Consider the following 15,822-nt stretch of genomic DNA (forward strand, 5'->3'; position numbering starts at 1 on the left):
ATCAAGTGTAGAGAATCAATGTATAAAGCTGTGTGGACTCAAGGTCTGATGCTTATATTTGGGCAACTAACTTGAAGTAGATGAGTGAGCAGAGAAGTGATCTGCAGGAAGAGAAAAAGAAAGCAGATACAAAGACTTGAAGCCATGTGGAGAGGAAGGAATAGAGAAAAGAGGGAGGGAGAGAGAAGGTGCCCTTCCAGTTCTGGTGAGCTGGACTTCCTGCTATGCCATATAATTCCCTCATGTCCTTACAGTAAATAAATCTCTCCTAAATCAACTGGCTTGGGTAGGTTTCCACATCTTGGAACTAATTATCCCTGACTAATGCACACTGCCACAGGAAATATCACTCTATTACAATTGTCTCTTTGCTTATCTGTCTCCCCAACCAGACTGTGAATTTTCTGTGTGCAGGGATAAAATCTTTTTTTCATATACCTAGTCACTAGGAAAGTCTGACACAGGAAACATTCAGTGAATAAGTAAATATGAACATATATTTGGCTATCAGCTAAGTATCCAACCTTTGAACCTATGTTTTGTATAAGCAGCAGTAGAGTTCTCTCAGTTTACTAATTAACAGGAATTGGACCCAACTCCTATTTCCCTATCTGTAAAGAAAGGTGGCTGGAAAGTAATGGCGATCATATATTGAAAAGAATCAGATAACCATCGCATAAAGGATTCAGAGCAGTCTTACTAGCACTAAGACCTCTTTTACCTTTAAACCGTGTGACTTGATGACTTTGTGTGTGTGTGCATGTTGTGCTTGATGGTTTTACTGTATTGCTTCATTTAATGAGACACATAACCAGACAATTTGAGAGGGATGTTTTTGGAACAAAACATTAACTGAGGTAAGAAAGCAGTCATCTTCTGCTTTCTGCTCTCCCTTTCTTGTAGTACTTGTCTGGGTACTTTTTAAGTATCTGCTCTCAGCTTTGTCTCATGCAGGTACAGGTACATCAGGACGTTAGCATATCAGTGCTCGCTGTTACTTGATTTTTCTTTTAATAAATATAGTTTTGACAGAAAAGATAGATCAGTAAACAATGTCAAGGAGAGCAAAGACCTTAGCCTCAGTCTTGAGGACAGCTTTCAGAAAATGGTGCATGGGATTTCCTTGTTTTTGATCTTGTTTTCTAACTGCCCAGATCTGCTTGTCACAGATGCAGACTGTGATAGGCTGATGACTTATTAAGAAGAGTCACCTGAAAATATTTTTCTAGATCGGGGTGGCAAGCTACAGTGCAAGAACCAATTTCTCAACCTAAGCCTGTTTTTGTAAATAAAAGTTACTGGACGACAGTCACATCCATTGGTTTACATATTATCTATGGCTGCTTTCACACTACAACAGCAGAGTTGAAGACTTGCAACAGAGATCACAGGCCCAGAGAGCCTAAAATAATTACCGTCTGGCCCTTTACAGAAGAAGTTTCTGATGAGCTCTTTTAAATAATATATTTTTTCAAACTATTTTTATTTTTATGTATCTTTAGAAGATATTCTTGAGCTAGCAATGATGATCCTGTTGAAAAGAATCAGATAACCATCACAGAAGAGGTTCAGAGAAGTCTCAAGAATTAACACTAGGAAATAGAAGGTATATTTTAAAAGTTAAGTTTATTAAACTTGTAGTTCAGTTTCCAACTGTGACACTTACTAACCGCATGACCTTAAGCAAGTCACCTAAGCATAAGCTCTGCTTATATTCTTAGATAAAATGGGGACAATACCTATTTATCCTGCACAACTGTGAGAATTTAGAGATGATTTCGTGTGCTGCCCAGCACAATTACAGGTACAAAGTAGAGAAATGTTATTATGGCATAATATATAAAACCTTTACCTACATTTTTATATATTCATAACTCGAGGAAAGGCAAATTGTGTAAGTTAATCTTACTTAATTTAAGTAAGATTCTATCTAAACTGGCTATAAGGTTTTGAGATCAAACAAGTTCATAAACAGTATTATTATAACTTCCCAGAAATTATACTCTACATTGAAATCACAAAAGTTACAATCTTCTACACTGTTACAATCTCCCAATAATACCACTGGATTAGTTATATTACATAATTCCCTATGAAGCAAACATGAATTTAAAAATATATCAAGCATATGAATTTTAAACATAAATACTTACATGCAGTATACAAATATACAACAGCTGTAAATCATTGGGAGTTCATCCAATAGCTGTAAGAAACAAAGGTAACAGGACTTGAATATTGTAGAGCTGCAATTATGCGAATCCAAAATAAAACATCAGAATGATTAAGATGGTCACCTCTTATTATCTGATATCTTTTACTAATTCTCATATATTTATCATCATCTAATTTATTCTCAGTGTATATATTTAGTTTATTGTTTTTGAACAAAGAAGCTTACCCACCCATCTGTCCTAATCTACACACCTAAGTAGGATGCCTGACTCACTGGTCAGCTTGGATCATTCAGTATCATAAACCATGATAACATGACTCCAGGAAAGAATGATGTCCACCATCTACAGGTGATAGGTCCTATCGGTATTCTTTTGCGTTTTCCCCCCATCCTATAGCACCTAAGATAAATAAAATGTTCAGTCATATACATAAAAAGAGATAGAAATTGTTGGGGAAGTCAGTTAATCTAAGTGATGTCTGTCTCTGGAAAATAATATTAACAGCAATAATAACAGCTATAGCTATTACATATTAAACTACAAGCTGGACACTAAGTGTCCAGCCACGTGTTGTAATAGGGTATTTCTAATACTTAAACCATTCCTATAGAATTTATTCACTAGATATACATTTGATGAATTATTTAATAATATATCTACTATGTGCCAGGCAACATGTTAGGGGCTGAGGATACGATAAAAACAATATATAATCACTGCCCTCAGGGAATTCACAGTCTAGTGAGGTAGAGGGAATGAAAAACGTGATTAAATACACAGTAAAGATTCCAAAAAAGGGGTCACAAAGAAGCCAGAAAAGGTGGTGGCAGGAAATGAAATGATGGCAGAGAAAGGCATTCTAGGAAGAAGGAAGAGAATTTATGCAAAGTGATATATTCTAGTAAATTATTGGAATGAAAATGATAGCATTTGTGCAAGGTCTTATAATTAAATGTGTCACATTTATTATTTCATTTAATTTTCACAATTCTAAGGTAGGAACTATTATCTACATTCCAAGATGAGAACACTGAGGCTTACAAGGTTTAAGTAACTTTTTTTTTCCACATCTTTATTGGAGTATAATTGCCTTACAATGTTGTGTTAATTTCTGACGGACTCCTCTATATTATATTGCCTCCAAAACCATTCATTTGAATCACCTTTAAATGTTCAAAAAAACTGGTATAATATCATGACTTACTGCAGGTAAATCTACCACCAGTTTTATGATATACAGAAGATTCCTTTATTTAAAGTTTTGAACCGGGATCTAATGACTTTACATTAAACAACTTTAGATGGGTCTTTTGTGTTTCCACATAAATTGAAAATTTTTTTGTTCCAGTTCTGTGAAAAATACCACTGGTAATTTTTTTTTCTTTCTTTTTTTTTTTTTTTGGTACGCGGGTCTCTTACCGTTGTGGCCCCTCCTGTTGTGGATCACAGGCTCCGGACACGCAGGCTCAGCGGCCAAGGCTCACGGGCCCAGCCGCTCCGCGGCATGTGGGATCCTCCCGGACCGGGGCACAAACCCACGTCCCCTGCATCGGCAGGCGGACTCCCAACCACTGCGCCACCAGGGAAGGCCGCCACTGGTAATTTGATAGGGATTGCACTGAATCTATAGATTACCTTGGGTAGTACGGTCATTTCTAACAATATTGTTTCTTCCGATCCAAGAACATGGTATATCTTTCCATCTGTTTGTGTCATCGTTAGTTTCTTTCATCAGCATCTTATAGTTTTTGGAGTACAGGTCTTTTGCCTCCTTAGGTACGTTTATTCCTAGGTATTTTATTCTTTTTGATGAGATAGTAAATGGGATTGCCTCCTTAATTTCTCTTTCTGATACTTCATTGTTAGTGTATAGATGTGCAACAGATTTCTGTATATTTATTTTGTATCCTTTAACTTTACCAAATTCACTGATGAGCTCTAACAGTTTTCTGATGTTGCTTTAGGATTTTCTATGTGTAATATATCATGTCAACTGCAAACAGTCAATATGTGATTTTTGAGGGGACACAATTCAGTCCACAGAAGTGTGGCAGTATGTTTCAAAATATAAATTTTATTATTATTCAAGTATGGTGAAGCCAACAGATCTGGAGATGATTGCCACTGAAAAGGAATTCCCTGGAGGTTAGGACTCCATGCTTCCACTGCTGGGGGCCCAGGTTCGATCCCTGGTCAGGGAACTAAGATCCGTAAGCCATGTGGCATGGCCAAAACAAATAAACAAGGAAGTAAACAATATAGGAGGTAAAAATTAAGGGGGAACTTTCCCCCTTAAAAAAAAAAAAAAGATGGTGTGTTATTCACAGTTCCCAAGAGGAGGGGGCACGCCATGCAATGCAGGACAGCATAGGAAAGCACCAGGGTCAGTCAGGAGGCAGAAGGAGCAAGAGGAAAAGTGTGGGCAAGACCCTTTATTGCGGTTTCCTTAAGAAAGGCAAGGCAAGGGAGGGTAAGCAGGTTTAGAACTGGCTACTTTGAATAACTTCAGGGGGCCCTGGGGTATAGGAGCTATCTTTTGTTATCTGGTTCCTGGCTCTGGGGTGATTAGAGCAGAGGAATACTGCCTCCTGGAGTGTAAGATGTGGTTTAGAGAATGGGCTCTGGATTGGTTAGTTTGCATATGAAAGGCGCAGACCAGGTTGAGTTGTTTGCTATATCTAAGAACTGGCTATCCCTGGGAGGGGCAGTCTCTCACTAATCAGCGAGGACCCAGATGCTAGAACATCAAGAATACATAAGGGGTAAGACAGGAATAAAGACACAGACCTACTAGAGAATCGACTTGAGGATATGGGGAGGGGAAGGGTAAGCTGTGACAAAGCGAGAGAGTGGCATGGACATACATACACTACCAAACTTAAAATAGATAGCTAGTGGGAAGCAGCCGCATAGCACAAGGAGATCAGCTCGGTGCTTTGTGACCACCTAGAGGGGTGGGAGAGGAAGGGTGGGAGGGAGGGAGACGCAAGAGGGAAGAGATATGGGAACATATGTATATGTATAACTGATTCACTTTGTTATAAAGCAGAAACTAACACACCATTGTAAAGCAATTATACTCCAATAAAGATGTAAAAAGAAAAAGAATACATAAGATAATATAGTTGTTATGAACTGAATGTGCCTGTGTCAGACACAAATTCATATGTTGAAGGTCTAACCCGCAATCTGATGGTATTTGTAGATGGGTCCTTTGGGAGGTAATTAGGATTAGACGAGGTCATGAGGGTAGGGCCCTCAGATGGGATTAATGCCCTTCTAAGAAGAGACACCAGAGAACTTGTGAGAAGGTAGCTGCCTGCAAGCCAGGAAGAGAGCTCTCACCAGACCTGACCATGCTGTTACCCTGATCTCGGACTTCCAGCCACCAAACTATGAAAAAAATAAATGTCTACTGTTTAAGCCACCTACTCTATGGTATTTTGTTATGGCAGCCCGAGATGACCAATAAAGTAGTAAATATTTGGTGCCAGATCAGGTACGTGTGGAGAGTGCTCTGAAGGGAAAAAACACGGATGTGGGATGACTAGCTAGGAGGTTCCAGAAGTCAGACTAAGCAAAGTTGCTACTTGGATTAAGGTAACAGAACTGGGTATAGACCTCGGTGAACAGACTTGAGAAATATTTAGGAAGTAAAATAAACAGAGATTTGTGATTGATTTGACATAAAGGTAAGGCAGAACAAACTCTCAAGGATGACTCCCAAGTTTCTTGCCTAAACACTTCAGTTGATGGTAAGCATAGTTTACTGAGATTGTGAAAACAGAGACAATTACAAGAACAATTTTCAACGTGTTGAGTTTGAGGTACCTGTGAGACAGCCAAGTGGAAATGTCAATCAGACAACTAGAAATACAGATCTGTAGCTGAGAAGAAAGGTCTGGACTCCAGATGTTGGCTGCTTTTCTGTTTATTTGTTTAAAGAAACTAAATTGAATTAAGCATATGTTAAAATGGCATGGATTTTAAAATCTGTTTAATATAAATACAAAAGTCTTATTTCAGAACCATAACTAGCAAAATTATGACTGGTAAAAGAACACAGAGTTCTAGAGTGGGGTGGGGCATGTGTTTGAAGATGAGTCTGGAGAGGTAGGCAGAGGCCAGATCACAAAGCCTGTGGTTTAAGTTCATGCGCTTGAGCTCTGGAAAGTATTAAAGAGGTTTAAAAAGTGACATGCCAATCTGAAGAGCAGGGACCGTATTTATGCAACTCATCCCCAACACTCGTACAAAGCCTAGCAAACATTGCTAAAAGAATGAAAACAGGAAGAGTATTTCTATTCCAGCGTAACAAAAGGATAGGGGAGGCAGGGACACCAATTAGGAACCAGTTACAGGAATCTGGGTTGGAGATGATGGATTAAGGCAGTGGCAGTGGAGACAGCTAGAGGTAGACGTATTTAAGAGTTATTACAGAAGTTGAATCAAGAGTTATTAGAGTTTGTAGAGGTGAAAAAAGTAGGAGAAATTAGAGATGAATCATGGGTTTCTGGTTTGGGCTTTGGGTGTAAGCTGGTTTCATTCACTGAGGTAGGGAGCAAAGGAGAAAGAAGGGTAGTATTTATAACCAGAACATCTGCTGTTAACATTATAAAGTCTGACTTAGCTTACATTACCTAACATTGCGCTATTTTCGTTTCTGTATTATAAATAAAGTTATAAGTGAACAAAACAGTTTTTTGGGTTTTATTTTCTAGGATAAATATATTTCTACTTGTGAGAAATACATGAATACATTCTTTTTTTTACTAGCATTTTTTCCTAACATCAAACATATTACATGCTCAGTATAGAATACACAGAAAAACAGAAAGAAAAACCTAAGAAATTACCTTCAATTTTACCCTCCCTGTGATTATCAGTAACTGTATATATCAGTTAGTGAAAGCAAAAAAGAATGAGTTGAATGAGTGAATAGATGAAAAGAAAATCTGGGAGAAGTCTCCTAAAAACTTAAAGTTCCTACCACCATCAACGCAAGATAAAATCCTAAAACAGGTAAAGGCAACAAAAGAATACAAAACAAAATGTGGGTCCTAATCTTGTTCCTAACTTCTAGTCAGATCACTTTCCCTCTCTTGGGCTGTTCTTCCATCTATAAAATTTATAGATTTGGACTAAATTTCAAAAATCTCTTTTAATATTAAAGTTCTATGATTCTAAATTGTTCTTTGGTAACTTTTACCCCTTATGTGAAGGCCATCTGCTCACTCCTGTTATCTCTACCCCTTCTCTAATGCTGTCCTCAATCTCACTCCCAAATGTATTGCTCTTGGCTGGCTGTCACAAGAATGTGACACATTAATCAAGAGAAAGGAGTTAGTAATAGCTTAAAATGTTACTCTCCACAGGGGCACACATAATTTAACACTACTTACAGGAATGAATCACTAACAATGAATCAATAATGGTGGTTTCAAACATTCTGACTGACTGAAGAAAAAGGAAGGAAACTAACATTTATTAAACACTTATTTAATAGATCCTATTAAATAAGGATGTCCTTTCACATATACCAATCAACTGATCCTCATAATACTCCTACAGGCATATTAGACCCATTAGACAGATGAGAAAACTAAGGCTCAGCAAGATTAGGTGGCATGTCTATGCTCAAATAGCCAGTAAACTGATAGAATAAGAACTGGAGGGGCTTCCCTGGTGGCGCAGTGGTTGAGAGTCCGCCTGCCGATGCAGGGGACAGGGGTTCGTGCCCCGGTCTGGGAAGATCCCACATGCCGCGAAGCGGCTAGGCCCGTGAGCCATGGCCGCTGAGCCTGTGCATCTGGAGCCTGTGCTCCACAATGGGAGAGGCCACAACAGTGAGAGGCCCGCATAACACACACAAAAAAATAAATAAATAACTGGAACCCATGCAGCAGCCACCTAGGAACAATAAATCTGATGAAAATACCATTCAAGCTCCAAATCATTCTGAAGACAGAACTGTTAATATCTGCTTGTGCTCAGTTTAGGCAGGAATAAAAAACAGGCCTCCAATTTCTCTACAGCTACAACAAGCCAAGTTCAGGCTGGTGAAATGGTTCACGGACCACCAGAGGCAGGTAAGTGGCAACACTGCCATTTCTTACTTTGCTTCAGTGATTGTGTGTAACGAATGATGGCCTAACACTGCTGAGTCAAATTTATCCTGAAAGGAGACAGGACAGGGAACCTGCAAGGGATATCCACGATCATGTTGTGTTTAGATTAAAGAAATGGAGAAGCTATTTAAAGAAATCCTTCGAGACTGATGATTCCCCCCTCCTCCTCAATCATTGGGAAAATGGGTCAAGTGTCATTTCTGCCACGTTAGGCAAGCACATAAAACCACCATCGTGTAGACCAAAGGGGGAATGAAATAAGGCATGTGTAAAATTTGTCCATGAAGTTGATAAAGCAGTATGATAATAATGATAAAGCACAGTCTCAAAGATCTCAGGATCAAAGGCCATCTTGTCCATCCAAATGCTATGTTATCTTGGTGACAATCTTGCCAACTATTAAGTTTACATGCAAATCAAAGTGTGCCCCACCTCTGCTCAAAATACAGGTTAAAATAATGGTTCACAGGGGATAAAGTCCATGAGGCTTTGATGTGCCTGTGGTTAGTTCCCCAAACAACATCTCCTGCCACTTAGTTCATTGCCTGCCTGCTCAATAATGTAACAAATGTTAGCTATTATTACTGGTAGAACTGTCACCGTCATCACCACATCCTCCCACTCCAAGGCTACAACCATGATGTACTACCTGCAGGGCTCTGAGAAGCCAAACGTACTCTCACAACTCTGTGTGTTCTAGTTGGCCTGGCAAATTCCTATTCATCTTTGACAATGCAATTCAAACATGTGTCTGAGTCTTCCATGTGAAACCCCTTTTCTGACCTCCCCGCCCTAATAATCACTTTCTCTTTCCAATCACTGTGTTCACTAGCATATTATCTTCATTTCTAGACCACAGATTCCTTGAAAGAAGGATTATATAATCTTTACCTATGCATAACTGTTACTCAGATACCAAAAAAATTTTATTGAACTAATGAAAGTGTTTGTCTAGCCTATGCTTGGGTACCTCCAGGGACAGAGGACTCCAGACCTTCTAAGGCAGGCCTTACTATCTATGGGCTCAGAAAATTTTTCCCTATGTCGAGCAAGATGTCTCTTAGTCTTTAACCCCACTAGGACCACAAAGAATAAACCTGGTCCTCTTTGATGTGTCAACACTTAAATACTGATTTGTAAAACATTTATGTTGTGTTATATGCCAGACCCATGGGATAAGTAGAGGATACGCCAAGGTCAAGCAGAGAGAGTCCCTGCTCCTTGGGAACTCACATTCTGATAGAGAAGTCAGACACATAAATATACATAAAATAACACTGATAAGGGCAAGTAATAGTGATACATGGAGCATGATATGGAAGAACACATGAGGGGTACATATGCCACCCTGGGGCCATGGAAGGCTTCCTAGAAGAGCTGCCACTCGGCCTGAGAGTTTAAAGGACAAACTAGAATGGAGAGAAAGCCTGGTGTGTACAGCTGAGTGGGGGTAACTGAACATGTCTTTTCTTCAAGCTAAACATTCCCAGTTCCTTCCCCTAGTCAGGTATCATGACTAGATTTTTAATTCTTTCACCATTCTGGGGTGTCTCATTTGAATACATAGCCAGGTCAGGCCTTAGACCTGAATGCAATATTCCTGTCATGATCTGATCAGTGCACAGCAGGGGAGTCTATCCGCCCTCCCCCCACCGCCCCGCCTCATTCAGATGCCTAGTCTTGCCTGACAGCTTGTATCAGCACATTGATCCAGCTGTTTCCTCATGTATGGAAGAGACACACACTAACTTCCAGGGTAAACATTTTAGGACTAGTAGACAGCAAGAATGATGCTTGAGATTTTAAAATTTAAGTCTTAGGGCTTCCCTGGTGGCACAGTGGTTGAGAGTCCGCCTGCCGATGCAGGGGACACAGGTTCATGCCCCGGTCCGGGAAGATCCCACATGCCGCGGAGCGGCTGGGCCCGTGAGCCATGGTCGCTGAGCCTGCGCGTCCGGAGCCTGTGCTCCGCAACGGGAGAGGCCACAACAGTGAGAGCCCCGCGTACCACAAAACAAAATAAAAATAAAAATAAATAATAATAAAATTTAAGTCTTAGAAAACATGTGTTAAGGGAATGTCAGAGAATACTGCATGCACAGAATCAGACTAGAAGTTTTGTAAATTTTTCTGGTTATTTGTCACTGTATGAAAACCACCCCCCCCACCAAAACTCAGCAGCTTAAAACAGCACTATTTACTTTACTCATTAATGTGTGTTTAAAGCAGGGCTGGGAAGGGAAGGTCCATCTCTACTTCACTCACTGTGAGCTGGGATAGCTCAAAGGCTAGGAACTGGAATCATCTACAGATTCACCCACTCAAATTTTTGGCAGTTGATGCTGGCTGAAGTCTGGGGATTTCAGTGAGGTGTAGCAAGAACACCTATACATGGCTCTTCCAAGTGGCTTCTTTACTATATGGTGCGGGGTTCTCAGGGTAAATGTCCCAGGAAGACTAGGCAGAAGCTGTACTGCTTTTTATGACTCAGTCTTGGATGTCATATAGCTTCAGGTCTACTCTAGTCACAATCCTGCCCAGATTCAAGGGCAACAAACAAGAGATTCCACCTCTTGAGGAGAGTCAGTGTCACCTTGTAAGAAAAGCAGGTGGGATGGGATATATGGGTGTGAACATCTTTGGAAAATAAAATAATCTTGCCACATAAATAAAACTCAAAACTGAGTTAAATATCCTCAGTAATAGGAGGCAGGCTGCTTTAGGATGAAGGGTATTCTGATTGGCTTATTAGTATTACTATTCCTCCAAAGAAACTTTCGAGTCTTTTAAAGTCTCCTTTCTTTACAACAAACATAAACATGTATTTTCCTTATCATAAAAATACTTCATATTTACTGTAGAAAACTTGCTAAATATAGAAATGCAGAAAGAAAGAAATATAATTGCCTGTAACCCCACAAACCAGGGGTAACTACAATTTAATATTTCAATAGAACTCTTTAGTCATTCACTCATGTGATTAATTGTCCTTCCTTCCTCCCTTCCACGTATGTTTTTATCGTGCATATGTCAGCACTATTTTATATGCTAAGATAAAGCAGTATTTAAGAGAGGTGAGATACCTGCTCTCAAGTTTACATTCTAGTAGGAGAAAGTGCAAATAAGATAATTTCGAATAGCAATAAGTGCTATGAAAAACATAAAGTAAAAGCAATTCACGGAAGGGATTGCTTTACATAAAATGGTCAGAGAAAGCATGTCTGAATAGATGTCATTTGTATTGAAGAGTCAGAAGGGACCAGACATGCAAAAATTTGCGATAAAAGTATTGCAGGCAGAGGAAATAGCAATTACAAAGGGCATGAGGTCTTGTCTGAAGAACAACAAGGCCAGTGTGGCTAGAATGTAGTGAACAATGCAAAGGAATTGTAAAAACTGAAGCTGCGGAACTAGAGCTGGATTGGATCACGTAGGCCATGGTAAAGAATTTGGATTTCACTTTAATGCAAATGGATGCCTTGGAGAGTGGTTTTTATCTTTTTAATTTTTATTTATTTTTGGCTGCATTGGGTCTTCATTGCTGCGGGAGGGCTTTCTCTAGTTATGGCGAGCGGGGTCTACTCTCTGTTGTGGTGCGTGGGCTTCTCCTTGCAGTGGCTTCTCTTGTTGGGGAGCACAGGCTCTAGGCGTGCGGGCTTCAGTAGCTTCAGCACGCAGGCTCAGCAGTTGTGGCTCGCAGGCTCTAGAGCACAGGGTCTGTGGCGCACCAGCTTAGTTGCTCTGCGGCATGTGGGATCTTCCTGGACCAGGGAGGGCTCGAACCTGTGTCCTCTGCATTGGCAGGTGGATTCTTATCCACTGCACCACCAGGGAAGTCCCCCTTGGAGAGTTTTAAGCAGGAGAATGACATGACCTGATTTAAAGTTTCAAAGACCACCTTGGCTGATTGCAGAGGCAATGGCTGACTACTGCAGTAGTCAGGAAACGGGATGGTGATGCCTTACACTAAGGTAGGAGTAGTAAAAACAGGGAGAGTAGGCAGATCCAGGTATATTTTAAAAGTAAAACCAGAAGAACAGATTAAATGTGAGGGATGAGGGAAAGAAAAAAATCAGGGATGAGTCTAGGTTTTTGGCTTCAGCAAATGGGTGGGTGATGGCATCACAGGGGAACACCAGGAAGGAACAGGTATGGGAAAAGAAATAAAGAATTATATATTGCCCATATTAAAGGTTGAGATTTCTATGATATGTCAAACATACAATTGGATATACAAATCTAGAGCTAAAAGGTTAGGTCAGAGCTGAAGATAGATGTTTTGAATCATCAGTATATAGATCACATTCAAAGCCATGAGATTATATAAGATCACCTTGGAGAGAATACAGAGAAGGTAGCCCAGGACAAAAGAGTAGCCAGTGAGGTAAGGAAGAAAGCTAGGGGAATTTCCTTTTCCATAAACAAGGAAAACTGGGAAGCCAAGACAAATGTTTCATGAAGAAAAAAGCAAACAACGTGTGGAATGCTACTGAGAGGTCAAATAAGAAGAATATAAAATGTGTCTATTGGATCTGGCAAGATGAAGGTCACTGTTGACCTTGACAACAGCAGTTTCTGTGAAGTGAAGGGAAGAGATGCCTAACTGGGATGGGAGGGAAAGAGAGGGAGGTGAGTGGAGAGAGAGAGAGGAGATAATCAAATGGTTCTGATGTGATAAGGAACTGAACAATGACTCAAGAGCTAGGGCTGGACACAAGGTCAATGGCGGAATAATTTTTAAAAGATGGGAACTGTTTGAGTATGTCTGATGCAGATGGCAGTGACTGAATGTAGTGACTTCCTAAAGACCGTGGTAAAGCAAGAGACTGCGGTGGGGTATGTAACTGCAGGGGTGAAGTCTTTGAGTAGGAGGGAGGGGGTAAGTTTAGAGCCCCGGGAAGGGGACACTGGCTTTGACAGGATTTGATACATTTCTTCCATAATAATAGGAGGAAGAAGGAGGTGATAGAAAGATGAGGGAGTTCTTGGCTGATTCTGTCTATATTCTCATGAAATACTGAAGAAGATATCAGCAAGGAGAATGGGGTATGAGGCAAGAGATGTAAAAAGAAATCTAAAGAAAGGAACAGGTGTGAAATAATAGTTCTGGGAAGTGAAATTATCCGGGAAATGTAATGGCACTGCCTCGTGGCATTGAGTGTTTATTTGCGATTTCTGTTCAATAATTTAAAAGTGAGATAATTTAACAAAGGGGTGTAATTTCTATGAGCAATACTTCGCTACTCAGTTCAGGCACAGAATAGGCAGATAATTGAGTTGGATGTGAGCTGAATAATACTCAAAAAGCAAGGGGCAAGGGCTTTAAGGATATCTGTATGGGTGTAAGAGTTATAATTAATTTGGGGCCATAGGTTGCAAACTTTGTAAAAAGGGGAAAGAAGTGAGGCAAAATGTACTTCCTTCCAGTCTTTTCACTATTATTTATAAAACTGATGTCATATTACATAAAGTTTTATGTCTCTATAACATTTTCCCATGCAAATAGTCTTCAAAATATTAATTTAGATATATCATAGTATATTTAACAATCTCCTTATGTTTTTTTTGGCCATGCTTCACAGCCTGTGGGATCTTAGTTCCCTGACCAGGGACTGAAGCTGGGCCTCAGCACCAATGGACCACCAGGGAATTCCCAAACAATCTCCTATTGTTAAAACATTTAGATCATTTAAAAGTCTTTATCACGTGTAATGCTGTCATAAACATCCTTGTGAAAATCCTTTCTCTGTCTCTGATTACTTTCTTAGGAAGTATTCCTACGAGTGCAATTACTGGGTCAAAGGATATGTATATTGCTTTTCTGTTTAAAAGAAACTACTAAAACAATTCCAACCTACAGAAAAGTTAGAAGTACAATACAAATAATTTTCTTCTCCCTGAATCATATGAGTAAACTGCTGACATGAGGTTCCATTACTCCAAAGTACTTTAGTGCGTGTTTCCTTCAAGGATATTCACTCATTATATGCCTTGACCAAATGGGATTTATCACAGGAATGCAAGGTTGGTTCAACGCATGAAAATAAATCAACATACCAGACCTTACTAATATAATAAAGAAGAAAACCCACATGATCATCCCGAGATGCAGAAAAAACATTTAAAAATTCCAACACATTTTCTTGATAAAAACACTCAACAAACTAGGTAGGAATAGAAGGGAACTTCCTCAGCCTAAAAAGGACATCTACATAAAGCTCCAGCTAACATTATAATTAATGGTGAAAAACTGAAAGCTTTCTTCCTAAGATCAGGAACAAAACAAGGATGTCTGCTCTCTCAACTTCTATTCAACAGTGTCCAGAATATAAATGAATGTATACGCAAAACAGAAACAGACTCACAAATATAGAAAACAAACTTGTGGTTACCAAAAGGAGAGGAAGAGGGCTGGGACAAATCAGGGTATGGAATTAACAAACTACTATATATAAAATAGATAAGCAACAAGGATATATTGCATAGCACAGGGAATTATAGCCATTATCTTGTAATAACTTATAATGGAGTATAATCTGCAAAAATACTGAATCATTACGCTGTATACCTGAAACTAAAATAATAATGTAAATCAACTATATTTCAATTAAAAAAAAACACTGTGCTAGAAGTTCTAGTCAGGGCAGTTAGGCAAGAAAAATAAGCATAAGGCATCCAATTGCTAAGGAAGAGGTAAAACTATATCTGTTTGCATATGACATGATCTTTTACACATAAAAAACCCTAACAAATCTATATACATATACACATAAAACTGTAAGAGGTAAAAAACAAGTTCAGCAAGGATACAAGAGTAATATGCAAAAATCATTGGTATTTCTATACAACAGGCATGAGAAATCAGAAAGTGAAATTAAGAAAACAATTTCATTTACAATAGCATCAAAAAGAATACTTATAAATAACAAAAGAAGTCAAAACTATAAGACATCACTGAAAGGAATTAAAAAGACTTAAATAAGTGGGAAGACATCCTGTGTTCATAGATTGGAGGACTTAATATTAAGATGGCAATACTCTCCAAAGTATGGATTCAATGCAATCCCTTTCAAAATCCCAGCTAACTTTTGGCAGAAATTGATAAGCTGATCCTAAAGTTCATACAGAAATTCAAGGGACCCAGAATAGATTAAACAGTTTTTAAAACAAAGAATAAATTTGGAGGATTCACAGCTCCCAATTTCAAAACTTACTACAAATCTACAGTAATCAAGGTACATATAGGTCAATGAAATAGAACTGAGAGTTGAATTGAGTGTCAAGAAATAAACTCATACATTTATAATTGATTGATTTTCGACAGTGCCAAGACAATTCAATGAGGAAAGGACAGTTTTTTCAACAAGTTGACTTGTGACAACTGGATATCCACATGCAAAAGAATAAAGCTAGACCTGTACCTCACACCACATACAAAAATTAATTAAAAATGGACCAAAGACCTAAATGTAAGAGCTAAAACTATAAAGCTAACTTCTAAGTATGTTAGAAGAAAA

The 15,822-nt window shown here is 39.0% G+C and overlaps 1 protein-coding gene across 2 annotated transcripts in view; it reads right to left on the bottom strand.

Moving 5' to 3' along the window:
- The window catches only part of ACER3 (alkaline ceramidase 3), a 192,024-nt gene that overhangs the window by 72,377 nt on the left and 103,825 nt on the right, over positions 1-15,822 (bottom strand). For both annotated transcript variants that reach the window (XM_032640732.1, XM_032640731.1), the window contains exon 4: positions 2,154-2,206. In XM_032640732.1, coding sequence (XP_032496623.1) covers positions 2,154-2,206 — 53 coding nt within the window. The remainder of the gene's footprint in view (positions 1-2,153; positions 2,207-15,822) is intronic.

This window comes from Phocoena sinus, chromosome 8 (assembly GCF_008692025.1).
Source record: "Phocoena sinus isolate mPhoSin1 chromosome 8, mPhoSin1.pri, whole genome shotgun sequence".
Classification (NCBI taxonomy): Eukaryota; Metazoa; Chordata; class Mammalia; order Artiodactyla; family Phocoenidae; genus Phocoena; species Phocoena sinus.